Below are 26,849 nucleotides of genomic sequence, written 5' to 3'. Positions count from 1 at the left end.
TTTTATTTGAAAGCAAAAAAAAAGCTGTGGTTGAGGGAAGAGATTTTAGTGCCTTAGAAAGATACTTTGTACTCAAATGCATAGTGGATCTCATTTTTGTGTCACTGACTTTTTTGAAGAGGTACCGTCTGTATTTCCATGTAGGAAACTGAAGATATTGAGAGTCCCAAACGCAACATTCGTGACAGTGGTTATATTGATTGTTGGGACTCTGAACGCAGCGATTCCCTTTCCCCCCCTCGCCACGGCAGAGATGATTCCTTTGACAGTCTGGATTCATTTGGTTCCCGCTCACAGCAGACACCGTCTCCAGATGTAGTACTCAGAGGAAGCAGCGATGGTAAGTTTCGGTCATAACAAGACACATGCAAAACATTGAATGTGTCACCCAGTGCTTTCAGTGCAAAGGCAGCCATTCAAAATCTGGATGCAATTTCTGAATCATGATGTCTCCTGTGAATTGGTAAAAGAAACATTCTTTGATTCCAGATTTTTGTTTCTTGGGTCTTTAGATAGATAATTTTGCCAGCAATTTATTTGAAATCTACCTCACTTACTATAACGTAGTATAGTAAAATGAGTTATACCTTACAAGTGTAATTTATGACATAGTGTTTCTCTGGGTTATGGGGTAGCAGACACAGTGTGCAGATGCACATCAGCTAATAAGCTAGGCTGGCGCAAGAACTAAGAATGCAGAAGGGGGGAAAATGTTGAAAAAATGAAATGCCATATAAATAAACTGGTCGTCTAAGAGGAAAAGGAAACCTCTTGGAAATTGTTGATACCTAAAAGAGTTTTGAAGTGCAGTCTTATGAAAATACAGTTACGGCAATTCTTGGCAAGATATTCAGCATTTAAGAAACGGAGTGACTTGATGTCCCTGCACCCCCTGTCAGCCAGGGCATGCAGCTCCTGATGGTCAGCATGGCTGCTGCTTCAGTCTTTGCTCTCTGTGTGTGTCCAGTTGTCAGTATGGGGTACTGTGAATATTAGCAAGTGTCCTCTAGGAAGTAGACTTTGAGCTTGTCTTAAGCCTGATTCTAGCTCAAAGCTTCTAGGAGAGAAATGAATTCTCTTCAACCTGCCTCACAGAGCGCTCTAGGCTAGCTTCTCAGTTACTTCCGTGATAAGCATGATGTAATTGCCTAGATAGTATGTTCTCCAAATCCATCATTTCTAGTCAATCATCCTTACTATTAAAAATAATCATTTTAGTTTACAGATTGTGGGGGGCAGATTCTGAGGTAAGATCCAGCCCCTTCACTCCTCTTGGGCAGCACAAAAGAAACTGGTTCTGATCCTAACTGGCCAGCTGAGATTCCCTGTGGTGTTGGGAACTCCGTGCTGGTTAAAGCTGGCAGTCAGTTCTTGCACCATTAAAACATGTTAACTAGAACCAGTAAGCAGTTGCACTAACTGGGCCTTTGGTTAGCATCTCCATTTGGGAGTTGGCTTGATGTCCTCACCCAGGCACTGGACTCTGCAAGAAGGAACAGAGAAGAATATTTAGCAGTCCCTTAAATTTTATAATAGAACTATAGACAGACTGACAGACATAAGAGTACAGCTACCCCTTGTGCACAAATAAATAAAATCCCATATTTAGCCATCTGTGGCACTAGACATGCTGCTTGTTCCCTTCATGCAGCCAGAGAGGCCCCTTGAACCACTGCTTCAAATGTCAGGAGCAGGGAATACTGGTCAGTATTAGACCCAGTCCCACCCCAGAGCCCACATCCCCCCCGGAGCCTGCAACCTTTCCCGCACCCCAACCCTCTGTCTCAGTCTTGACCCCCCTCCCGCCCTCCAAACTCCTCGGTCCCAGCCCAGAGCACCTTCTATGTCCCAAACACCTCATCCCCAACCCCACCCAGAGCCCACACCCCCAATCAGAGCTCTTACGCCCTCCTACACCCCAACTCCAATGTAGTGAGCATTCATGGCCTGCCATACAATTTCTATTCCCAAATGTGGCCTCAGGCCAAAAAGTTTGCCCACCCCTGCACTAAAGCCTTGTCCTGCCGATGTAAATGCCTTACTACACTGACATGAAAGGTGTAGTGCTTTTGTTGGTGCAGTTAGGATGGTGCAGTGTACACGTAGACACTGCATTATTTACATTGGCCGTTTGCTGTCTTGTCAAGAAAGCTGGGCTTCTAGAGCCAGGCCGTCCCCAGCTGGGCTGCTACCCGAAGGCTCCCCACTCCTAGGTCAGGGAGGCAAGAAGCCCGGGCAGATGCCCCATCCACTCCTGGCCAGGAGCAGTGAGGCGGGAGGGGCTACACAGAGGGCTGTCAGCCCCCCACACTGCCCCTCTTCAGTTGGTGGAAGCACTCCTTGTGAGGATGCGCAGCACTAACAGAAGGAGGGATATTTGGACATCAGCCACAACAATAATTACTGCGGTGGCTGTAAGTTGATCTAACGTAGGTTGGCTTAGGGCTGTAGTGTAGACATGCCCTGAGTCTCTTGGTTTACAATTGTCCAAAGTCATGCCTAGCCTGTGGGTATCTAAATTGGCCTAGCATAATTCTGAAAAGAGATGGTATCTGCCTATTCCTGTAGAAAGTAGAGCTTGCTGGGAATTTTTTGGCATAACATTTATTTGTTGAAAAATGCAGATTTGTCAAAACTGAAAATTACTGTTGGAACATGCCAGTTTCATTGAAACATTCAGCAGGAAAGGTGTCTCAGGTCCAGGATAGAGAGAGAGAGAGAGCGACTGACCTACCCAGACCCAGACCCAGACCCAGACCCCCCACCCACACACACACACTGCACCTGGCCTCAGAATAACCAGTAGCTTTGTGGTTGGGGTTGGGATGTGGCAGACCCAGGATCAAGCTTGAGGTCAGGTAAACTTGAGTTTGGGTTTATACAGCTGGTTTATATCATTGGATACTGATGGAAATCTGATGTGATGTTGGACAACTGATCAAGCCTTTGAAAAAGAAACTTGCAGTGACCTTTTTCTTGAATTCTATTAGTTTTGGGTTTTTGTCTGCAGAAGGTAGGCCACTGGAATAGACTTCCATTTGTTACCACTGTAGGGAGTGTGGCCACTATTTCACTGACTGAATTAAAATAGGAATATAAATCCACTATAACTAGCTGTGTGTGTTTGAAGTTTCTATAGCAAATGTTATTTCAACTGAGATTGTCTTCCTTACGGAAAAAAAACCAAACAACTTTTAGAGAAATGTCTCAAGATACTGTAGTAAACTGTAGTATTTTGGCCCATTATTATAAAATACTGTTGTATTTTTAAGTAAGGATTTTGTTTTCATTTTGGCAAATTAGAGTAAAATTACCCTTTTTTCTTATTCCTTAATAGGGAGAGGGAGTGACTCTGAGTCTGACTTGCCACACCGAAAGATGCCAGATGTGAAAAAAGATGATATGTCTGCAAGGCGGACGTCGTATGGCGAACCTAAATCAGTTGTGCCTTTTAACCAGTATCTCCCGAACAAGAGTAACCAGACTGCCTATGTACCAGCTCCTCTTCGGAAAAAGAAAGCTGAACGAGAGGAGTACCGGAAGAGCTGGAGTACTGCTACTTCACCACTTGGAGGAGAGAAGCCTTTCAGGTAAGGCTTTGGTCAAGACCATTTGTCCCTCCAATGATGTTATTTTTTAATCTTTAACAAATCATGACGTGTAAAAGTACACAGTGCTTTGTAAAATGGGCAAAGTAGATCTTACTTGGAGCTAACTGATAGATTTTTACCCTACTTTTTCAAACAACAGAAGAGCCATAATCCCATGAGTGGAAAGTCAGGTAATACAAAACTTAGGTAATTATCCTGACATCAGTGTTGTTCACTGTGCAGTGCAATGTTGGCTATGAATTATTCAGTGTTGCAGGACACATTCACTGTTGAAAACCGAAGTGTTTGACAAAATATTGGTTTATTTAAATGCCACATTTAGATATTAAAATAATTGTCAAAAGTACAATTTATAGCTCTAATGTGGTCCTTGATGACATGAGTCAGTTTTCAAGAGATTATTCATTTTCAGTGAATCAAAGTCTTTATGTGATATATATTAGTCAAAATAGTTACCATCTTTCTGTTCTTGAATTTTGAAAATAAATCTATTATGCATCAGTTACATAAATTTAGTGTAGTACATGAATGTGCTCGAAGATTTCCCATATTTTACATCAGGTGTTTTGTTTTAATTTGGCTTCAGAATAGCCTGCACTACATAGTACAATTTAGTCTTCTGTGTCATTCATCAAAATATTGTTTGAAATATTAGTATCAACCAAAATGTGTAAAGAAAGCAGTGTACTGTACAGTAAACTACCTTGTATAACTCAATAGCAAAAACCATCCAGAAACCATAGAAGAACAAAATGAGGCACCAGGACAACATGAAGAGGAGCAGGTGGGATGCATGGCTTCCAGGACAAACCCCAGTAAAAGTCAAGTAGATTTGAATCAAAACAAAGGAAAGACTATAGGTCAGTTTCCTTCAGGTAGCGCCAAAGAAACTGCAGTGCACAAGTGCAAAGAGAAGGATGCAGAGGAAATCAGAAAGTTAAGAAGGCTTGAACAAGCTGGTATTAAGGTCATGCCAGCCGCACAACGCTATGGCAGGTTAGCTCAAAAGTGTGTGATATTGTGCACGCTTCACATTTAAAATTTTGCTAGTGTGTGGGTTTTTCTCATTCTGCCATTACTTCACTTCTTATAACAAAAAAAAAATCTACTAAGCACTTACATTTTCTGCTGTTTGACTTGCAACTAATTAGATTTTAGAAAAGGTTTACATATGAAAAAGCTTGTGACATGGTAATCACGCATTGCAAAGCCGTATGGTGTTAAATGTGTTTGCTGCAATTAATAATAGTGCTATGCCCTAACTTGGATGGAAACGAAGTTCAAGAAACAAACTACCAAGAACATTTTCAAGCTTGTAAATCTTCCATTTTATACCATCCTAGGTTCACACAAAAAACTGTTTTGCTACATGATGCCTTATTCAGGCAAGGGTTTTAGAAATTCTTTAATACTCTTCTTAGGGTATGTCTACACTACAGCACAATTTCGAATTAACTTAAACCGGTTTTATAAAACAGATATTATAAAGTCGATTTTATGCGTCCACACTAGGCACATTAATTCGCCGGTGTGGCATCCATGGTCCTAGGCTACCATCGATTTCCGGAGCGTTGCACTGTGGGTAGCTATCCCATAGCTATCCCATAGTTCCCGCAGTCTTCCTTGACCCTTGGAATTCTGGGTTAATACCCCAGTACCTGACGGGGCAAAAATCATTGTCGCGGGTGGTTCTGGGTACAGCCTCACCCCTCCCTTCCTGAAAGCATCAGACAGCCATTTCGCGCCTTTTTTACTGGCTGAACTGAGCAAACGCCATAGCACAGCAAGCATGGACCCTGCTCAGCTCAGTAGCGCGATCGTGGACGTTGTAAACACCTCACGCATTCTCATGCTGTCTGTGGTGAACCATGAACTGCAAACGCAGGAGAGGAGGAGGCAGCTACGGCAGCGCGGCTACGAGAGTGATGAGGACATGGACACTGATTTCTCCCTAACCGCGGGCCCCCCGCGCTTTGGAGCTCCTGCTGGTAATGGGGGAGGTTCTATCCATTGAACGCCGATTTTGGGCCCGGGAAACAAGCACAGACTGGTGGGACCACATAGTTTTGCAGGTGTGGGATGATTCGCAGTGGCTGCGGAACTTTTGCATGCGTAAAAGCACTTTCTTTGAACTTTGTGACTTGCTTTCCCCTGCCCTGAAACGCCATAATACCAGGATGAGAGCAGCCCTCACAGTGGAGAAGCGAATGACAATAGCCCTCTGGAAGCTTGCAACACCAGACAGCTACCGGTCAGTCGGGAATCAGTTTGGAGTGGGAAAATCTACTGTGGGGGCTGCTGTGTTGCAAGTAGCCAAAGCAATCATTAAGCTGCTGCTACGAAAGGTTGTGACTCTGGGAAACGTGCAGGTCATAGTGGATGGCTTTGCTGCAATGGGATTCCCTAACTGGGGTGGGGGGGGCTATAGGTGGAACCCATATCCCTATCTTGGCACCGGAGCACCAGGGCACCCCGTACATAAACCGCAAGGAGTACTTTTCAATGGTGCTGCAAGCACTGGTGGATCACAAGGGACGTTTCACCAACATCCACGTGGGATGGCCAGGAAGGGCTCATGACGCTCGCATCTTCAGAAGCACTGCTCTGTTTAAACGGCTGCAGCAAGGGACTTACTTCCCAGACCAGAAAATAACAGTTGGGGATGTTGAAATGCCTGTCGTTATCCTGGGTGACCCAGCCTACCCCTTGATGCCATGGCTCATGAAGTCATACACAGGCAGCCTGGACAGTGGTCAGGAGCTGTTCAACTACAGGCTGAGCAAGTGTAGAATGGTGGTAGAATGTGCATTTGGCCGTTTAAAGGCGTGCTGGCGAATGTTACTCACTCGCTCAGACCTCAGCCAAACCAGTGTCCCCTTTGTTATTGCTGCTTGCTGTGTGCTCCACAATCTCTGTGAAAGTAAGGGGGAGACCTTTATGGTGGGGTGGGAGGCTGAGGCAAATCACCTGGCCGCTGATTACGTGCAGCCAGACACCAGGGCGATTAGAAGAGCTCACCAGGAAGCAGTGCGCATCACAGAAGCCTTGAAAACGAGTTTCATCACGGGCCAGGGTACGGTGTGACTGTTGTGTTTGTTTCCCCTTCATGAACCTCCCCCCCTTTATTGACGACTCCTGTAAGCAACCCACCCTCCCCCTTCGATTACAGTTTGCTTATGGAAATAAAGTTACAATCGTTTAAGAAGCATGTAATTATAAAGAGGCAGAGAATTAACAAGGTATCCCAGGTGTGGTTTAGGAGGAGAATAGGAGGGAAGAAAAAGGCCATTAAGGATATTTCAGTGTAATGACAGCCTTTTGGTTGGACTGTCCACGGGGGTGGAGTGGGCAGGTGCAGAAAGCCTTCCCCCACACTTTCTTACACGTCTGGGTGTGGAAGATATGGAACATGGTGAGTACTGAGGGTGGTTAAACATGGGCTGGAGCGGCACTCTGTGACCCCGCTGCTCTTCCTGAAGATCCACCAGACGTCGGAGGATGTCAGTTTGATCACGCAGCAGCTCCAGCATTGCATCCCGCCACCGCTGATCTTCCTGCCTACACCTCTGATCTTCCTGCCGCCACCTCTCATCTCGAGCGTCTCTCCTATCCTCACGTTCGTCCCTCCTATCCTCACGTTGGTCCCTCCTGTCCTCACGTTCACTGGCATCTTTCCTGTACTTTGCTACCACATCCTTCCACTCCCCCAGATGAGCTCTTTCATTGCGGGTTACTGCCATGATTTCTGTAAACATTTCATCTTGTGTCTTCTTCCTCCGCCTTATCTGAGCTAGCCTTCAGGATGGAGTAGGGAGGCTTGAAAAATTTGCAGCTGCATGAGTGGGGGAATATAGTGATAGAAGGATTATAAAAAATACATTTCACAGAACAATGGTTATACTCTTTCACAGTGAACAACACTATTCACCTTACATAGCACATGTGATTTCACTACAAGGTCGCCTTTGGATTCTTTTAGTATTGAGTGCCTGCGGCTGTGGTGTAACAGATCAACACAGATGCAGGTCCAGGCATCACAATTCAGCTTGCATGCGGTCATGGTAAGGCATACAAAGAGGCATATAGCTTCTCCCTGTGCTGCTGCTTTAACAAGGAGCAGCAGATGCCAAACCCTAACCCTAACACTGGAATTGCTTTACCCCTCCCCCCACCGCATGGCTGGTATAATGGCAGATCACTGCTAATCACCCCCCCTTTCTCCTACCCCCAGCCCCCCACCGCGTGGCTGGTAGCTGGGAAGATTCCTGCTGGCCAAATGCTAAAAAGCTCAGCGCCATTAATCCCCCTCCTCTCCCCCCGCTTGGCTACCTGCAAGGAAGGATTTCTTTTAAGCAACAGGCAAGCAACCCAGTAGGAATGGCCATCTCTATCCCCTTAATAAAATTCCTTAATTTCAACCAGGTTACCATGAACGATATCACTCTGCTGAGGATAACAGAGTGAGATATAAAGAACGGATGTTTCTTGAATGCCTGCAATCACCGGGACCATACGCAGCTAGGCTTTGTCATGCAATGATACCCGAATACTTGCTACATGCATGGCGTGGTAAAGTGTCCTACCATGGTGGACGGAACAAGGCTGCCTTGCCCAGAAGCCTTCTGCAAAGGCTTTTGGAGTACCTCCAGGAGCGCTTCATGGAGATGCCCCTAGAGGATTTCCGCTCCATCCCTAGGCATGTTAACAAACTGTTCCAGTAACTTTAATGCTTGCTAATGCATGCCAAGCCCTCATGGCAAATCAATCATTAAAAAACGCTTGCTTTTAAACTATGTTTTATATTTACAAAGGTACACTCACCAGAGGTTGCTTCCCTGGCTTCACTGTCTGGGCTAGTGGCTTGGAAGGGCTGGGACGGTAATTCCGTCTGGGTCACAAAAAGCTCCTGGCTGTTGGGGAGAATAGAGTGCTGTGTGCTCTCTGCAAGCTCTTCCTCCTCGTCATCTTCCCCCTCCGCTGAATCCTCATCCATGGTTGAGATTATAACCCCCACCTCAGAATCCACGGACAAGCAGGGGGGTAGTGGTGTGGCCTCTCTCCCTCATGGTATTGGAAATTTTTTCAAAAGTTTTTTCATTTCGTCTTTTGGAACGCAGTTCTGTTAGCACTGAATCCTCTCCCCATATAGCAATAAGATCCAGTACCTCTCGTGCGGTCCATGCAGGTGCTCTTTTTCTGTTCTCAGGAGACTGCATTGTTACCTGTGCTGATGAGCTCTGCATGATCACCTGTGCTGATGAGAGCTCCATGCTGGCCAAACAGGAAATGCAATTCAGAAGTTCGCGGGGCTTTTCCTGTATACCTGGCCAGTGCATTAGAGTTCAGTTACCTGTCCAGAGCGGCCACTGGTGCACTGTGGGATACCGCCCGGAGGCCAATAACTTTGATTTGCGGCCACACTAACCCTAAATCGATATGCTAATATCAATTTTAGCGTTACTCCTCTCGTTGGGGAGGAGTACAGAAATCGATTTTAAGAACCCTTTAAATCGATTTAAAGTGCATTGTAGTGTGGACGGGTACAGCGTTAAATCGATTTAACGCTGGTTAAAATCGATTTAACTGTGTAGTGTGGACCAGGCCTTAGTGATGCAACATTTCAGTAACAAGTGGCTGAAACACACCTATATTTGTAAGTGTTTGATATTTTTAACAAATATACTAAAGGAAGTATTTTTATTTTAAAGATGGGAACTATAAAAATTTATTGCTTGTTAACTCCTGCACCAAGTAAAGCATGTCAATATAGTTCAGCAGTCATTCTTTGACTATAGCTATGCACAGAATGACCATATTTATTCATCATTTCACCAGCATTGTTTGGTTTTTTGGTTTTACTTAAGTTGGTTATTTCTCTTTCTTTATTTCAAATGTCTGATAATGGATGGACTTAATTTCATATTAAGTACCTATCAGTCTTTCAGTCGTAATGGTGTGGTGCTCCCATGAAAACTAGTTGTTTCTCATGAGGTTATGTCACTAAGGAAAACTTTTAACTGCATGACCAGGGTGGTACTTTCAAAGATTTGTGAAATGGTTTGGTTAAATAGTAAGTGTCCAGCCTTGTGCCCGCCCAACCTCTCATCTTCTGGAACATCAAGGAAAGCTATTCAGAATTGTATTTTCAAACAAAAACTTCACTAAACTTGAATTAAAGTTGTAAATTATAGGTAGGCCTGCTGGCAATATATGGACAGCACCTAGCTCAATGGGGCCATAATTTCAGATGAGACTTCTAAATGTTGTTGTTATACAAATAATAATAGCTAATATGAAACTGTCTATAGGTTTAATGAGGCTTGCAGGCTGGGGAGAGCTGTCAAATGCATTTAAATAGTCAAATCAAAATAAGTATGTATGTGTATTTTCTGCTTCAGACTTCTTTTATTGTTCTAAAGGTATGCTGTCTTATTACAAGCAATAACACACGTTTTGTATATCAGTAATACACATCATAACCAATGCATGTATTAGCTAAGGCACTGAAGAGCTATACAAGGTAACAGACAAACTAAGTGGTTCCCTAGGATGTGAGCCAAAATACTAATAAAAAGAATTTGCAATCAGTCATAAATCACAGCCTCATCCTGCCTCAGTTAATTGCAGGCCGCCGGTCAGTAGTTCATAAACCAGAAGGATAATAGTGCAGCATAGTTTGAGTCCAAGACAATAGTACTGTGTTTGGCAATCCAAGGTGTAACAAACAATATTTATAGCCCATGTAGTATTTTTGGAGGATACTTTCAACCTTTGGCTGTCAGCCCCCTGTTCCAATCTTGCTTTGATTTACTGATTTTAATCTCCAAGGCAGATGCACATGTAGACAAGCATATGGTTCAGCAGGGATTCTGATCTCCTCCTTTCACAAAGTGCCTTTGTGCTGCTTTGGCAGGAGGAAAGAGTAACAACAATAATTAGTGTAGGGAGAAAGTTGTTGCAGCATGTGTGAGTGGGAAAGGGAGAATGGGGAAGGAGAAGAGATGAGGCAGACTTCAGGGTAAAACAAGGGAGAGGAATCGACTTTGTCATCTTTCTTGCCCGTTCACTGTTGCCCCATCTTTGGATCACTCCGTTGACTCCCCTTCCTCATCTGGCTCTCATTCCTCCTCTACATCAAGTTCAAGCTTCTTGTCCTATCATTCAAGGACCTACACAATTCTGCTCCTCCATACTTTCCTGTTCTGGTTTCTCTTTGCTTTTCCCTCCATCCCTTCTGCTCTGCCCATGATGCCAGCCTAGATGTTTCTCCCACAACTCTCTTTTCTTCCACACTATTTCTTATCCATGAAAACTTTTTCTGAGCTAGTATGCAAGGCACCAGCCTTTCCATATTCCAGTCCTCTGATGACCCCAATCTACTGTGATGACTACAAGATATTAGCTCATTAATAATGGCAATCTTGAAGGGCACTGGGGATACACCGTGGCCCCAGTCTAGCTAGCACTTAAGCAAATGTTTAAATGTGTTGCTCATTCACAGCCTATTATTATCTATTTGTATTACCACAGCACCTATGAGCCCTAGTCATGGGCCAGGACCCCATTGTGCTTGACAGTCTCTGCACCAAGGAGCTTATGATCCTGTATAAAATAATAAATTGCATTATCAAAATGTGACCAAACACCTTGACCATTTCACTTACACCTTGTACCCTTCTTGTATATTGGTCAGTCTGTCTGTATTTTTATATTGTAAACTCTTTAGGGCAGGGACCTGACTTTCTAAAGTCAGTCTGGATTGAGGGGGAGAGCTGGAGGTGAGCTTGCATTCCAGTAGCAATTGGGTGGTCGGTTTTCTTTGCCCCAGCCTCCTTTCTGGAGTGCAATCAAACTTTTTTTATCTGGGAATCCCCAGTTTTTACCAAATAGTATGTACATTATAAATCATTTTCTGAAGATACTGCTTTTGGATCTCCCAACGAGGGCTTACTTCTTTATCTGAAAATAATTCAGGGAGACTGATGGAGGGAAGAAAATGAGGTGGGGTAAGTTGGAGGGACCCTCAGTGAGACTCCTCGACCGGAATGTGTCCAAACATTTAGAATACCACTGATAGAGGTGGTGATAATAAATGTTATGGGGACTCCTGCATTTCACAAGGCATGGTATAAGTTTATTTTATTATCCACTTGTGAGTATAACTCCACTTCACCCATTGCTGCTTCTGGCATATCTTCAGGAAGATAACAGTGTTTAAATACAAAGAACTTTCCCCTACCCATGCATCCCAAAAATAATTTGTGATATTTTAATGTGGTATAAATTGTATTGTTGCTTCTTTGGGAAACCTATATAACTCGCATGGCTCTGTCACCCGTGAGTAATGTAATCATGCCGAGCTTGTGAAAGTAATATAAACATGGTTTTACTGCCACATCTTCTCATACTGTGCATTCATTAAATGCTTGGATTGCTAAATGCCTCAAATTTCACTAAGAACATCTCCCTCCCATGAGGTATACAGCATGCTGTTGACTTGGTGGTGGTATTTTTTTCATTCCCTTTACTGGTCTGAAATTGGTGCAAACAATCTGACACTTGAATAGCCTTCAGAATGGTACCAATCAGAATTTACTCTCCTGAGGAATTTCCATTTTTCCTTAGAGTGGAAGGTCCAGTGATTAGGATGCTAATGAGTAAGCTAGGATTTTAGGAGACCTCTGTGTTCAGTCCCTGCTCCACCAGAATTTCTGTGTGACCTTGGGCAAGTCATTCAGTATTTTTTGTCCCTCGGTTCCCTATCTGTAAAATACTTTACCTCACACTGGTACTGAGGATGAATGCATTAGAGATCGTGAGGTGCTCAGATACCACAGCAATGAAGCCATATAAGTGCCATGGATCTCTAGATAGATTCCACCACCTTTGTGTTCATTGTTAATCCGTAAAACGCAAAATAAAAAGAGGTAAATGTGGCATTTCCTGTTGCATGTCCATGCTGGAAATGCCTAATGATGCACAAAATGCTGTTTGAATGAACTTGAACTCTGTAACGTCACAAAGGCAAGAACTGCTCTCACCCCAATGGTGCATAAACCATTGCATGACTTTTAGTTGATGCTACATTCCTTGCATAACTACATTAGCTTCCTTAAATAAACATACTCAACAGTCTTGATCTACTGACATACTAAATTATTCATAATCACAGGAAGGTGTAGAACATCTGCTTTTTAAACAAGTGTGTGAATCATCTATGATGCCTAAAACTATAATTGATCCCTCCAAACTTTTCTTGGAATTATAAAACTGGATTTGGAAGATCACTGTCCACTGAGTGGCCTTGGATTTGAAGGACTAGTATACTGGATAATATTAACAATATAACAAGAAGCACACTAACTCTGTGCCAACAAACAGACGCAAAACTGAAAGTGACTTGGACACCTACTAGCATCTCAGGGGAAAGAGAGGCAGTTTTAAACTGCTTCCCTGCATTCATGGACCTATGCCTGGCTGACCTTTTCAGCACCATTCTGTGGCCTGATGGAAACCTTCTATTTCATCTTTGTTTTAAAGTCTAAATTGGGACTGTTTAAAGTTTTGCTGAAAGGGCAGCTGGGGCTATAGATAGTCAGAGATAAAGATGGGTTTGCATTGCTTAGAAAACTTGCATTTTAAAAAAATTATAATAAACAATTTAAATTATTGATTGTAAAATAGAGGGGAAACGTGTGGACTCTTGAGCTGTTGCCATGATTTTAAATATCTTCACTTTACCATATTTTCTTACTTGGAAGGTGTGCAGTAAGAAAAATAAGAGGCATGATGTCTGAACCTAGTAATATTACTATATTGACCTATCTTGCTCAAGTCTTCATGTCCTAGTTTTTCTAGTGATTTCTAGAAAACTAGAAAAATAAGCTTTTGATTTTTTTTTCCGGTGGGGATAGACGTATGTAAATTGTTCTTCATTATCTTCTCTTGTAAAAGGTTATTCAAATTAGATGGGCATATTGCATAATTTAGAAATAATCTCTTTCTGGTGTCCAGAAATCAAGAGCCATATTGCGATATTATTAGTACATTATCAGTCTTAGGTGACTGAAGGCACCGTCTCCAGAATGCAGGTATTAATGGACCACTAAAACACAACATTATGTCTCAATGCTGTAATAGACTTGTTTGGAAGGGTTAGATTTTTATTAGTAAGTATCTATTTCTCCGTACACACACAAACTGATGAAAATATTTCCATTGATGATGATTGAAATTTACAGAGAGGCAAAGTAAGAAAATTGCTTGAGAACTTGTTAGAGTTTGATTTAAGGATTTTGTATATTTTTAAAATGTGAGATTGGCAGTTTGTATTTTATGGTTATAAAACGTTAACTTTTTGAATCTGTGTCTCCTGTAATTAAGACGTTATTGTCTGACACCCTCCATTATCTAACACCCCCGTAATTTCCCACAACTGTGAAGATTTAAATTGAAAAAAATGCTTAAAAATAAACATTGATATTATCCATCAAAATTATAAAAAATAAAAATCAAAGTCTGCCAAGTCTAGAGAGAGTGGGACTCATTTCTGCTTACTTTTCAAAAGAAATTATCTGCTGCTTGCTTTACAAAGGGGGAAAATCAAAGTGTGGGGGACAGGAGAAGAAAGGGCCAGTCTTAATGACTGCCCAGGATACAGAAAAATTGGCAGTCCCATTTAGGAGCCAGGGTGCTGAATTCTAGATGTCTCAGGATTCCACTAAATACTAAAACTATTTTCATTTACCTGAAGTGTGTAAGAATAACGTCGCCACTTAATGGCTGAATGTATAATTTGGAGCCTGTGTTCTCTACCTTTCCATCTGTGGCTAAAATAATAGCATAAAGGCCTGATCCTTCTAACTGTTCATGTTTGGAGCTGCAGTTGAATTCCATGAGAGCTTTCCTCATGGAGGGTTTGCAGGATTGTGCCCTAAACAAATAAATGAAGGCCTCCTCTAAACTAACAGCAGCTTTGAGCACATTTGACTAACAGCACTTATTTTATGGCCTGGAAATGAATGTTGACATTTTTACCCTTTTCACATCTGGAACTCCATTTAATTTTGCTCTGTGTCAGTCAAAAGCAAATATATGAAGATAGTGAACCTACCCCAGACATCATTCTTCACAAGGAGAAACCCTCTATGATGCATTGCCAAGGGAAGGATTCTGGATCAGAAGATGACGCAGGGTGCAGAGTTCCTGATCTAGAAAAGGATGACTTTGCAGCCCGGAGAGCAAGACTGAATCAGCCCAAACTTACAGTGTCATTTAACCAGTTTTTAGTTGGGCCCTGTACAAATAAAGATAAAGGTAAACTGGAAGGTGTTAAGAAGCCATTACAGAAGGAAAAACAGGAATATGCCAGGTGTGCAAACTACCTTTCTCTGTCTATTGTAATATTTCATTCTATGTGAAATACTGTTGTTTGGTAGCTAAGACATGTCTGGCCCAAAATTTCAATAATGGAGAAATAATCATCCATAAAAATCAATACAAATTCTCCATTATCTTTTAAAATTGTAATGGAAAGTTTTTTTTATTAAAAAAAACCCAAAACTTCTAGTGTTTGCAGTTGAGACATTGTAGAATTGCACTAGAACCTGAGAACTGGAAAGTGAAACTGATAAGAAACTTACAATTTGAAAAAAGGAAAGCACACTGCATATTTTCAAAGTGAGAGAAATCCGGCAATGAATATAAATAGTGAAAAGTAAATTTTAGAATGTGAATCTAAAGAGTAAATTCAATAATCTAATGAAAATTTGTGATATAAATAAGGAAATGCTTGTTTTTAATTTAACACTGTTCTTTGAATTTGTGTAAAGAAAGGGCTAAATCCTCTGCTAGGTTATACGCGTACAGCACTTTGTGAACTAAATGGGATATAGGACCATGTAATTAGTGGCAAAATTTGTTTAACATTATTTTGGAAAGAAACGGATTGGTTCCAACTTAACACTCCATGTATTACAATCAGGTGCTATACTGGGTTTAAGAAAAGTTAACTATGCTATAGACACTTCTGTTAGGCAACCACCTTCTGTAGAACATAAGCATATCTGCTTTTGTTTGTTGATGTTACATGAGGTATTTTTAGATAGCATGTGGGGTGTGTGTATATAAAATAAATATAGTTCTGGAGGTCTAGTGTAAAAACCCACTAATGAAAACAATGAAACAAAATACAAATATTTATTTTATATTACTCTATTTTATCATTAGTGGGTTTTCACACTAGATCTCCAGATCTATATTTAATCCTAAATTTGAACTAATAGAGGTAACATTAAGCAAGCCTATTGTTAGAATCTGTCTACCTACAGCTGTGATGTTCTGAACTTTTTTTTAATTAGTTCATGTTTTCAGTTTTATAAAATGTTCCTTCCAGTCAGTAACAATCTGGCACATTGACATTTATAGTAAGCATTCTGACGTGAGTAATATCTTGGACGGGCATCTGGAGAACATACCATATTAGAATTCTCCAGTTCTGGTACATTCAGGAATGAAACTTGCAATCATTACAATAACTTTAATAGTATGAGAGTTGGACATCACAACCTATCAGAATGAATCTCATCACTGAATTAAACACTATTGCAGTGATTCCAGATTTACTTGTCTGGGTTAAACTCAAAACTATACTCATCCAATGAATCTGTCTCATTAGAATTCACAGGGTAGTCTACATGAAACAATCCCAGTTTCAACTGGTTGCATGCTTGCTCAAAGAAACCCCAACCTTTCTACTTTATTCATCATTTCAATTTGTTCTTATACTCTGAACTGCCATTGACATTCCACTTATCATTGTCTAACTCCTCAAAATGGCTTTTTCTTGCTGATTTGGAATGTGCATTAAATTAGAGCAAACCAGGTACATATGGCATCAGCAAGACAAATTGTGACACGTAAAGAAAACCCATTCCTGCAGTCTCAGGATAATGAGTCGGAGGAGGAAGAGCAGGTGAAAGTGCCTGATATTCAAAGAGATGACCTGGCTAAACGAAAGACTCAAAGTAACCTTACCCAGCAACAAGAGTCTCCAGTGTTTGTGAAAGCTTCTATAACACAAGCAGATTTGGAGACGTGGGACAGACTGAAAGTGTCCGAGCTCAGGTATGTTGTTTTCCCAGGTCCTGGGTGAATCTGGAATGGCAGTATGGAAAATATGAGTTAATATTGTTTGAATGTCTTGAGTGGCTTTGCTTTTTTTTACTTGAATAGTGCTGTGTTGAAAATGGTTCTTTAAATACAAAACCAGAGCTAAACAAATATGCAAAATAAGTCCAAGCACCTTACTAATGCATGCAAGTGATTTGGAACTCCTTCAGCAAAGGATAGCAATCCGTCACCTGCCTAGTGGTAGGCATTCCATTTTGTAGCAAAATGTAGACATCAATACAGGCATTCCTTTCATTGACTTGGTTATTGAGTGGTTTCGGTCCTAATATAAACCACTACACTAACTGTCCTTTCTTCTCATAGAAGCAATAGTGGTATATAGTACCACTTATGAGCTGCAAGTTGCAAACTGGTTTGTGGTAGGGTTGAAGTTTGTGTGATGATGCCAACACCCTGCAAACTCTGTTCACATTTTGGCCACATCCAGAATATCCCCCTTCTGCAATTTAAACTCAGCTTAGAGCCTGAATGGTTAAGGTTAGGCAAGGATTCTGGGTTTCAGCTCAAACCTCCACTTAAATTTGAAGGAGTTCATATTCCATTTTCATCCTTGGCTTCACTGTTCACACCACAATATTTCAGGGCCAAATTATGGTTATTTTCATGGCGTTATATTAAGGAGAAGGCGTAGGGAGCACCTAATGCTTCACTGCAGGAAGCAGCTATTACACAGCCAGCAGCATTCCCTGAGGATAACGGGTCTGCTAGCACTTCCCAACAGCACATGGGGACATGTCGGATTAGATTTGGGCATGGCTACGGATCCACATCTTGTGCCTAAGGTGTGTTTGTATCATATACTACACTCCGAAAAAGTAGGAGGGGCCACTAGACTGCAAGCTTCCCACAGTTTCTCTGGAGCAGCGTTTCTCAAACTGGGGTCACCGCTTGTGTAGGGAAAGGCCCTGGCGGGTTGGGCCAGTTTGTGTACCTGCCTCGTCCACAAGTCCGGCCGATCGCGGCTCCCACCAGCACGGTTCGCTGTTCTGGGCCAAAGGGAACTGCTGGAAGCAGCATGGGCCGAGGGATATACTGGCTGCTACTTCCAGCAGCTCCTATTGGCCTGCAGCTGCAAACCGCGGCCAGTGGGAGCCGCGATTGGTCGGGCCTGCAGACGCTGCAGGTAAACAAACCAGCCCGGCCTGCCAGGGGCTTTCCCTACACAAGTGGCGACCCCAGTTTGAGAAACACTGCACTGGAGGAATTATGCTATCTCTTGGCTTCCAGCCTACGTAGACAGTTCACCTCCTTCTATATGCTCTGGCTTTGGATCTAAGAGCCCTCAGTATACACTAAGATGTTTACTAGGCTATTTGTGATTTTTGATCTTGGTTCTTCTTTTGTCTTGTAACTTTCTTTGGTTCCTTTGTTTCTGGTTCTGGCTAGTGAAGAAGACCTCAGATGCTCCAAGGATCCTGAACCATCCTCTGAAATTGCAGTGGAAGCAGCTGTTCATGATGATTTTGCTAGCCGCAAAGCAAGAGCATACAAAAAGGCTTCTAGCCCAAAGCAGAGGTTTGTGCACTTTGGGCCAGTGACTGAGATTGATCAACAGAAATGGGAGAAGGTTAGTATTGCCAGGGCCATATCCAACAGTGAAACCACAGAGGAGACTGGGAGGGAAAGAGCTGAGAGACAGATTTGCTATGAAACCTTTGCATCCGCCACTGCCTGCAGCCTCACTACCATTGGACATAATAATGAAGTCTCCAGACCACAAAATGATTCCAGGTATTTAATGTTGTTGTCTAGGAAACAGATTGCTGAATCCAAAATGAAGCTGCTGCTTGCAGGATGCTGACTTGCATGAGGAAGAGTGGCCGGATGTAGTTAGTTGCTCCTTATGCACACAGGCTCATTCAGCATTTTGGAGCTGTAATAAATTATCTGATGCCTTCACAGAATCTGAGAGAGAGAGAGATCTAGGGTCATGCAGAGCAACATTGTGCAAACTTATTCTGAGAGTCACACTTGAATGTTTGATCGGTATCAAATCACTAGTTCCACTAGGAATCTTATTAGCTATGCCTGCTTCTTTTTCTATTCCAAGGGGGTTGCTTCAAATGCTGCTTATGTATTTGAAGTTGTTGTGCAGCTTTCACTCCAGGTTCTGGCAATACTGATTTTTTTTCTTCTTGAAGATTTTTAACTTTTCCCTTGAAGACCTCTGAAATCTTCTGAAGTATGCTTATTAAAACTGAGCTGTACTGGTTATGTGCTTCTGTTTCTGGCATTTAACTAGGAAAGACTTACAGTGCTAAGAAGTTACACACTTTGTTCAGAATTTACATTTAATTGGCTTCAGTTTCTCTAATCATTCAGCCTGTCATCATAGCAAGAAACTGCTAGTTTACACCACTAGTAAATTACTCAGTCAACTAAATTCATTTATTCTGAAATGTTAGTAAAATTAGATATAAAAATGAAATGAATCTCTCTTCTTACCACTTTCATATGTTTCACTTCACTGTGGACTAGTTTTTCATTATTCATCTCCTCTTTTTTTCCCCTGCTCTCAATAATCTTGTATTACTAGTGAGGTAGCATGGTCAGGTATAGATGAATATTGCCAAGGAATCCAGTTGGCTGCCTGTGTTGTCTCTCAGAGCCAGACTCCATGCAGATTGAGTGAATGGCATGAAAGCAGGGAGGAAGAGCTTGATGGGAGCTCACCAAACAGTGAGAGAGATGATATGATGGCTAGAAGGAGGATAACCTTTCGGAGGCAGACTTGCCCGGTTTGTATGCCATATTCTCCCATGTCAGTTACCAATCGTCCTCTGCAGCAACAGAAAAGAGCAGTTCATAAGAGAGATCTGAAGACTCGACAGAAAGCAGAAAGGTTAGAGAATGGAAGCCAAAAACCAGAGCTTTCTGCTTGCTTTGCGTGTAACGCTAACTGGATCAGTCTGTAATGTTGTCCCACTCCTTTTAAAAAAAAGAGAGAGAGAGAGAGAAGCTAGGATGTATTTTACTCATTTCATATCCAATTGTGGCATGTATTCAGCTCATGAAATTACTTACAAGAATGCACCCTGTGAACATGAAACAGCTTGTTTTCTTCATTACACGGAATGACTTGGATTGCTAATTGCAGTTTAGCATGAACGTGGTTATTCATCTTTTTGGAGGGTTGTTTTGGGCAATCCATAGTTCTTCATCCAGATTTTATTGAGGCTTCTAAATGAGTAATGCTTACTTGTAAATATGGGCTGCATAAAAAAAATCTAATTCTTCATTTGCTTAGAAGAATAGCATATGTCATGCTATTCACCATAGTTGCCTCTTGTTCACAGTTCCAGTGCTGCTGCTACTGCTGCTAAAATGTTAGTTTTCCGTCTTTTTCAATGGTCTTCTGAGTAATGGTACCCAAAATTGCTTCAGCAGCAGTTTTCCCTTGAATTGCACAATGGAACAACATCATGGAACAGTTTCACCTGTCTTCATGGGCTGTAATGTGACAAGGGACGAGAGCCATGAGAAACTGAAAGACCAGAGTAGGGGTGGGACAGAACACCAAGTGAGACTTCCAGATCCAAGAGATGACATGATGGCAAGAAGAACTGGAGCTTTTCTAAAGCAGCCTGGACCGAGTGTTAAACAGTTTCTCCCAGTTCCTTTTTCAAAGCAGCAGAGTAGCCAGGAGAGAGCTAAGAAACTTGTAAAGCCTGAAAAGAAAATGAAGAGGTAAAGTTATTTTGTTCCAATAGTTTCTTTCCTCACTATAATTGCATCTTAGAGGCGAGTCTCATGTTTCATTGAAACATGTTAGTTCTGTTGTAACCTTCTGTTTCCAAAATATATCCAGTTACACTAGATAGGGTTATTTATAGAAACCCTCATGTGTCAGGGCATAATCAACCCCTAACTGAGGAGGTTAAGCAGAAACTGCCCCGCTGGGTAGATTGTTCTTCCATATTTATCCACTTCAGGATTCTTGCATCTTCCTATAAAACACTTGGCATGGACTACTGTTGGAGACAGGAAATTGGACTAGAGGGATCACTGGTCTGATCCAGTCTGGTAATTACTATGTCCTGGGAATACACTAATTATACCTAGGTAAATTATAATTAATTATTATTGAACACATGTTTTCCATCAAGAGAACCAGGAAAGTCCATACTGAGGATACTGATATGAGGAGGATAGATGATACTCAATAAATTAGGTGGCTGTGCAGGGCTGGCTTGGTATCAGTTACCAAGCATAAGATGTCGACTCTGGGACTAGCTCCCTTCTAATCAGGCTGTGGTGCCTGTAAGCACGTTGCTCCCAATGGGTAGGACTGTATGGGAGGGGTGGAGGGTTAGCCTTGTAAGTGACAATAGTTACACCTGTTGACAATCAAGCGTAACTCCAAACTGAGTTTTGAAGGGATCTTGCTGTTCAGCTTCTGGATGGTGGTTGAAATGCAAAATTTGTAGTTGAAAAGGAAAAGGTACACAAGATTTAAAAAACGATGGCTGCATCATTGTCCAGATTCTATCCTGAAAGCCCATTTCCCAAGTCCTATATCTAGCTAAGATGGGAAAGGCTTGTCCCTCTGAGTGGAGACAGAGTAATGTGAGGTTGAAAAAACCTGGTGCTGGTGTAGCTTAGTTAAAATAAACTGTGGTACTTCAGGTTTGCATTTTTGGATGAAACAAAAAGGGCTGAAGTTTCTTCTAGGTTGGTGGAGCAGAATTACAAGCTCTTACTTTGCTGTCAAAATTCCACTGTGCATGCCCCTCATACATTTAGCTTGTGAAATTCTATCCATTTATTACTTACTGGTTCATCTGACTTTTTATATCATATGTGTATATTATAAACCATTTATCATAATTATAAACTAAAGTTTTAAATTGCTTTCTTAGCACTACCACCACTGGCTCATTCGTCACTGAAAAATGTCCACAAATCTGTGCTAACAGTCCTCAGCGACTGGCAGTGCAGCCTCAACACAGAGAAGAAAAAGAACAAGAAAGACAACATCTCCCTGATACAGGACAAGATGTGGCGTTCACTATTCACATGAGTAGTCATAGTCTTGATCAAATTCACTCAGATCAAACTTCACAGCTTCAGGAAGTTCCTGAGAGAAACAAAGTGTTGTCATCCAGAGACGAACAACTGCAAACGTGAGCTCCTTACTAAGTGAATCTCAGCTTAGATTGTGCAGCTCTCTGTGTCCTGTTAAGAGTGTGTGCACACTACAGAATTTAGGTTTTGCACTTGCCTGGCTTATTTTAGACTGGACTGCAAACACTGTGCATCAGTAATGTACTCTTTTGAAACAAATAAAATAGTTGCAAGTGGGGCGTTGATTTCTTTTCTATAGTTAATGGAAGAAAATATTTGACTAATGAAAGTATAAAATGCAAAAAAGGCTTGTGGAAAAGATTTGGAAGAAGTTCTGTCTGGAGCTTCCAGAAAAAGCAAGATACTGAAATGTGTGGCATCTTTAGATTTGTATAGTTTGCTTTTTCTTGAATAGAAATTGAAGCTGGTAAGGATGCTGATTGGTATTCTGGATGTTCTTCCATGATTCAAAACAAATACACGTCATATGCATGAGTCTAATAGCAAACTATGCACTTTTGTGGATAACACTAGTGTCTGTTGTGTTCCAATTTAAAGGATGACGTTTTTCTCTTGAGAAAAAGCGTGGAATATTGTGGCTCACTCACTGTGCATGATACTTGTTTTACCTATTTTCAGTATGATGATTCTGAACACTATATTATGGAATGTTTCAGTAGAGTTTTTATGTCAAGATTAATTGCATGTATCCCTATCTAATACAGCAGTTAATCTAATACCATAGTCTCCATCAGGAGCTACTTTCTACAAACAATTTCACATTGTATTTCACTGCAGTTTTTATATTTTGGAAAAAATGGTTTTGTTTCTACATAGTTTCCTTCGTGTGACTGGGTAAGTCTCATTTGTTGTTTGTATAACCTCTGAGTGGCATGTTTTCTTTTTCAGCCCACTTGATTGATGAAGAGGTTTGAGGTTCAAATGAAAATTGCCCAGCTGTGTTGCTTTGATTGCAATTGATATTCCATGTTTTTACCAACCATCTAATTTTATATTTGGTCTTGTAGATTCGGCCCCAGAACTGCTGTGTCTGATGACGCAGAGTAAGTTGTCTTATGCTCACAGGGTTGCTTTAAACAACTTAAGCTGCATGCATTCCATCCTTACTACTAATGTAAAATGCAGTTGACGCATTATTATTTTGCTGTAGTCTAACATATAAATGTTTCAGAAAAGCACTTGAAGGTGGAATTCAATATATGTTCATATTGCAAAAAAGAACTAAAAAACACCAGCATGACACTAATATGCAGCTACTGCTTTAAAAAACTTGGTGTGATCTTTTCTTCTTTTTTACTTGTGGATTCGCATCACCTCTAATCCGTTACTAGTAGGGGAAGTTAGAACTAGATCTGGGAAACATCTTGGAAAGTTTTGCTTCTGGAATGGTAAATTGAGGAGTGATCTTGTATTTTGATTGGCTGAAAAATAAAGTCAGAAGTAGTGTAAATGAAGTCCTTTGGTAACCTCCAAATATTAATTAGGAAATTAAACCCTAAATTGCTAATTAGTCATGCTTTGCTAAAACCATCTCTTAAATCCCTTTGAGGTTGGGCCTATTATAACCTATACAACTTAATTGGATTTCCTAGTCCCTCACTTTGAGATTTTTCTTAATTTAAGGATAGAACTGTGATGTAGGGATTTGGTGCTTAGAAGAAAACTCAAGCACATTTTAATCTCAAACAAAAAAACTTCATTTAAAAATAAGTTTATTGGGTGAAAAGTGTAGTTGCTTATCACCTCACTTATGAAACTCAAACATTTAAAGACAAAAAAATGAGTTGTTAAGGACATCTTACGCTGTCCACCTAATAACTAAACCACATTCTTGTCATGTCAAAGAAATTCATACAACCGCCTGAATTCCGACTCAAATTAAATGCTGTGCTTTCATGTGTATAAATATCAACACTGCATTGGTTTTTAAAAAAAAAAACCAAGCAAATTACATGTAGCATGCTGCTATTATGCTAGAGAAAGACGTGTTAAGACAAATGTCAGAGTTTCAAGTTGTGTATTTTTTTAATGATCTGAAACTCAGAAATACTGTGAATTTCCTTCTCACTTTGCAGAACATTTCTCTTTTCATCTCAGAATAAATGTGTCAATTTTTAAGCCACATCAGTTTTTAAAATCAGTTATTGGAATTGCTAAAAGGGGCTTTACAATGGAAAGTGGTTGTACCTAGCCAAGTAGTTTTCTGCCACTCCATAATGTATTTGTCTGTGAACACCCACATGTGCATATATACATATGTATAAACATATGAGAGAGACTATGTTCTATGAAGGCTTTATTGGCATGAGTTTGAGATGGTCACGTTACATGAGAATAGCAATGTTACAAATGAATTATGCTGTTCATTCCAAACTCATGCAGATAAAAATATTTTATACTTCATTATCGTCGATTCCAGATATGCCACATTTTACAGGATAACTATTTTACCAGTGTTTTAAGAGTTTTTTTTTTAAATTTGATTGCATACTTCCACCGAAATGTCTTGACCAGCTGGAATCCAACAGTGCAGGACTCAGAGGGAGAAAAAAAACAACCCAAAACAAATACATCTGAAACACTTCTTAAAATGCACACATTATACATAAATATGTCACAGCTTTTAAGTCCCATTACCTTGAGACCTGCCAGAGAAGCAAGTGCTGGGTATCCAAGTGGGAAGCTGGAAACTCTCCTTCCAGTGGCATACAAACTCCTTTTTTCTAGACCTGATGGGTTGATAGGTGTCAGACCTTAGTCTTGTCATTGGCCCAAGACTGAATATTCCCTGTCCTGGTCCTCAGGACAATGTGGTTTGGTGGAAAGAAGGAGACATTTATCTTGATCTCCGCAGTAGCCCTACCCAGGCTAGTAGGAAGGACAGTACAGCTCCAGGCAGTTGATATATCCTCTCTGGGTATGTCTACATTACAATTAAAAACCCACAGATGGCCTGTGCCAGCTGACTCAAGCTTGTGAGGCATGGGCTGTGGGGCTGTTTAATTAAAAAGTAGACTTCCGGGCTCAGGCTGACTCCCAGGCTCTGGGACCCTATAACCTTGCAGGGTCCGAGAGCCTGGGCTCTAGCTTAAGCCCCGAGTCTACACTGCAGTGAACTAGCTCCTCAGCTTGAGCCCCAGTCAGCTGGCACAGGCCAGCCGTGGTGTCTAATTGCATTGTGGACATACTCTCTGTGAAGACCCTGTGTTGTGTTTCTTGAGAAACCGCCACTTGCTAGTAGAGGCCCCAGTAGTGCAGCTTTATTAGGAACTGCCAAGGAGCCAGGAATACTAGAACTGCCGTCTTTGGATGCCCCAGTCTTCTGTAGATTTGCTGGGTTCCGGGCTGGACAGCTCCTTGTTTGGGGACAGAGGTCAGCATCATCCTCACTGGAATGGTTTGGGGAAAATTCAGTGTGGGGATATTCCTAGAGTTTCACTCTTCTACCAGAGGAGTTGCTCTGAGCTATAGGCAGAAAAAAACCAAACCTGTTTTCGTTCTCTTTCACTTCTCCCTCCCCAGATTTTTGCCATGCACTGAGATTCTCTTCCCCAGGTGCTCTTCCTTCTCTCTCCTGCTCACCAGGCTTATTCTGCCTATAACCTCATCCACAGTGGAGAAGTGAGGTCTGTTTCAGGGCAGGAGGAGGAAGTGTGAATATCTGTGCTTCTTCCTCCCCGTGCAGGCTTTGCTGGCTGCAGCAACCCAAGAGTTGGCTGACACCAACTGACCAGGTGGAGGGACACACAGAATGGTTTGATCCTGTATTAAGTGGTGAAGAGCAGTAATGGCAGGGCTTCATGTTTTAGGGGAAGGTGAAGAGCTATTTCATTTTAAGTGCCCAGGCATTAGATCTGTCAGATTTTGGCTGTAGGGTGGAAGTTGTTAAGGTTATGTCTACACTTAAAATGCTACAGCAATGCAGCTGCACCACTGTAATGCTTCAGTGTAGAGAGAGCCTACACTGACAGGAGCGGTTCTCCCATTGGCATAGGTAATCCACCTCCCCAAGAGGCAGTAGCTAAGCTGAAGAAAAAATTCTTCTATCGAACTAGCACTGTCTACGCCAGTGGTTAGGTCGGGATTGCTATGTCCTGAGAGAGGTAGCTATTCCACTTTAAATTCCTAGTATAGACCAGGTCTAAGACATGTCTTTTCCCTGCCTTTCCCCTCTGCCAGGTTTGCACCAATGCTGCTGCCCAGCATCATCTCCCCCGAAAAGAAGGCTGACGCTTCTTGGTAGCATGACAGTTTAGTGTTGATTTTAGGTTTATGCTTCACCATGAACCTGACAGGCCCATGTGAGCTGAGATGCGCTTGTTTACTTCAATTTTACTCTCTGACTGGCAGCTCACTTTATTTAAAAAAAAAAAGGGGGGGGAGTGAGTCTTGACATGTCTATAAAACTATAATGCAGCCACATGAGTATCCTGTCTACACATTTCTAACAGATAATCATTTTCTTTCTTATAAAATGTAGTTATTCACCATATTCTCATTTAAATGGTGTAGTGTGAAGTCATTGGGGTCTGTCTTACTAGAGATTTATGTATCAGAGGGTAGCCGTGTTAGTCTGGATCTGTAAAAGCAGCAAAGAATCCTGTGGCACCTTATAGACTAACAGACGTTTTGGAGCATGAGCTTTCGTGGGTGAATACCCACTTCCTCAGATGCATGCATGCTCCAAAACGTCTGTTAGTCTATAAGGTGCCACAGGATTCTTTGCTGCTTTTAGAGATTTATGATGATCCTGAATTAGCTATTTCAGCCCTTTATTTGTGTTTGTGGTATTTGGGCTTCTCTGAAGCAGATGAAAAAAAATGTGGTACCATTTTCAAGAACAACTCTAAATTAGGAGAATAACATAAGAGGCTTGAAAATAAGTGACGTCAATGCTAGGACACAGCCCAGAAAATATCTGTAGTCTAGGCAAGCACTTGGCAGTGATATGTCCAGGTCTGT

At 41.6% G+C, this 26,849-nt stretch overlaps 1 protein-coding gene across 11 annotated transcripts in view; it reads left to right on the top strand.

Annotated features, from left to right (window-relative positions):
• Window positions 1–26,849, top strand: part of LIMCH1 (LIM and calponin homology domains 1) — a 314,760-nt gene that overhangs the window by 202,171 nt on the left and 85,740 nt on the right. For 4 of the 11 annotated variants that reach the window (XM_050947393.1, XM_050947395.1, XM_050947394.1 and 1 more), the window contains exons 7-10: window positions 145–340; window positions 3,338–3,590; window positions 4,332–4,607; window positions 22,895–22,930. In XM_050947393.1, the coding sequence (XP_050803350.1) occupies window positions 145–340; window positions 3,338–3,590; window positions 4,332–4,607; window positions 22,895–22,930 (761 nt within the window). Of the gene's footprint in view, window positions 1–144; window positions 341–3,337; window positions 3,591–4,331; window positions 4,608–18,460; window positions 18,534–20,189; window positions 20,490–21,661; window positions 21,926–22,894; window positions 22,931–26,849 lie in introns of those variants that run through there. The other 7 variants (XM_050947396.1, XM_050947400.1, XM_050947399.1 and 4 more) reach the window with 3 other exon arrangements.

Source organism: Gopherus flavomarginatus, chromosome 3, assembly GCF_025201925.1.
Source record: "Gopherus flavomarginatus isolate rGopFla2 chromosome 3, rGopFla2.mat.asm, whole genome shotgun sequence".
In the NCBI taxonomy this organism is placed as follows: Eukaryota; Metazoa; Chordata; order Testudines; family Testudinidae; genus Gopherus; species Gopherus flavomarginatus.
Note: the sequence above shows the minus strand (reverse complement) of the source record. Positions and strands in the feature narration are given on the sequence as shown.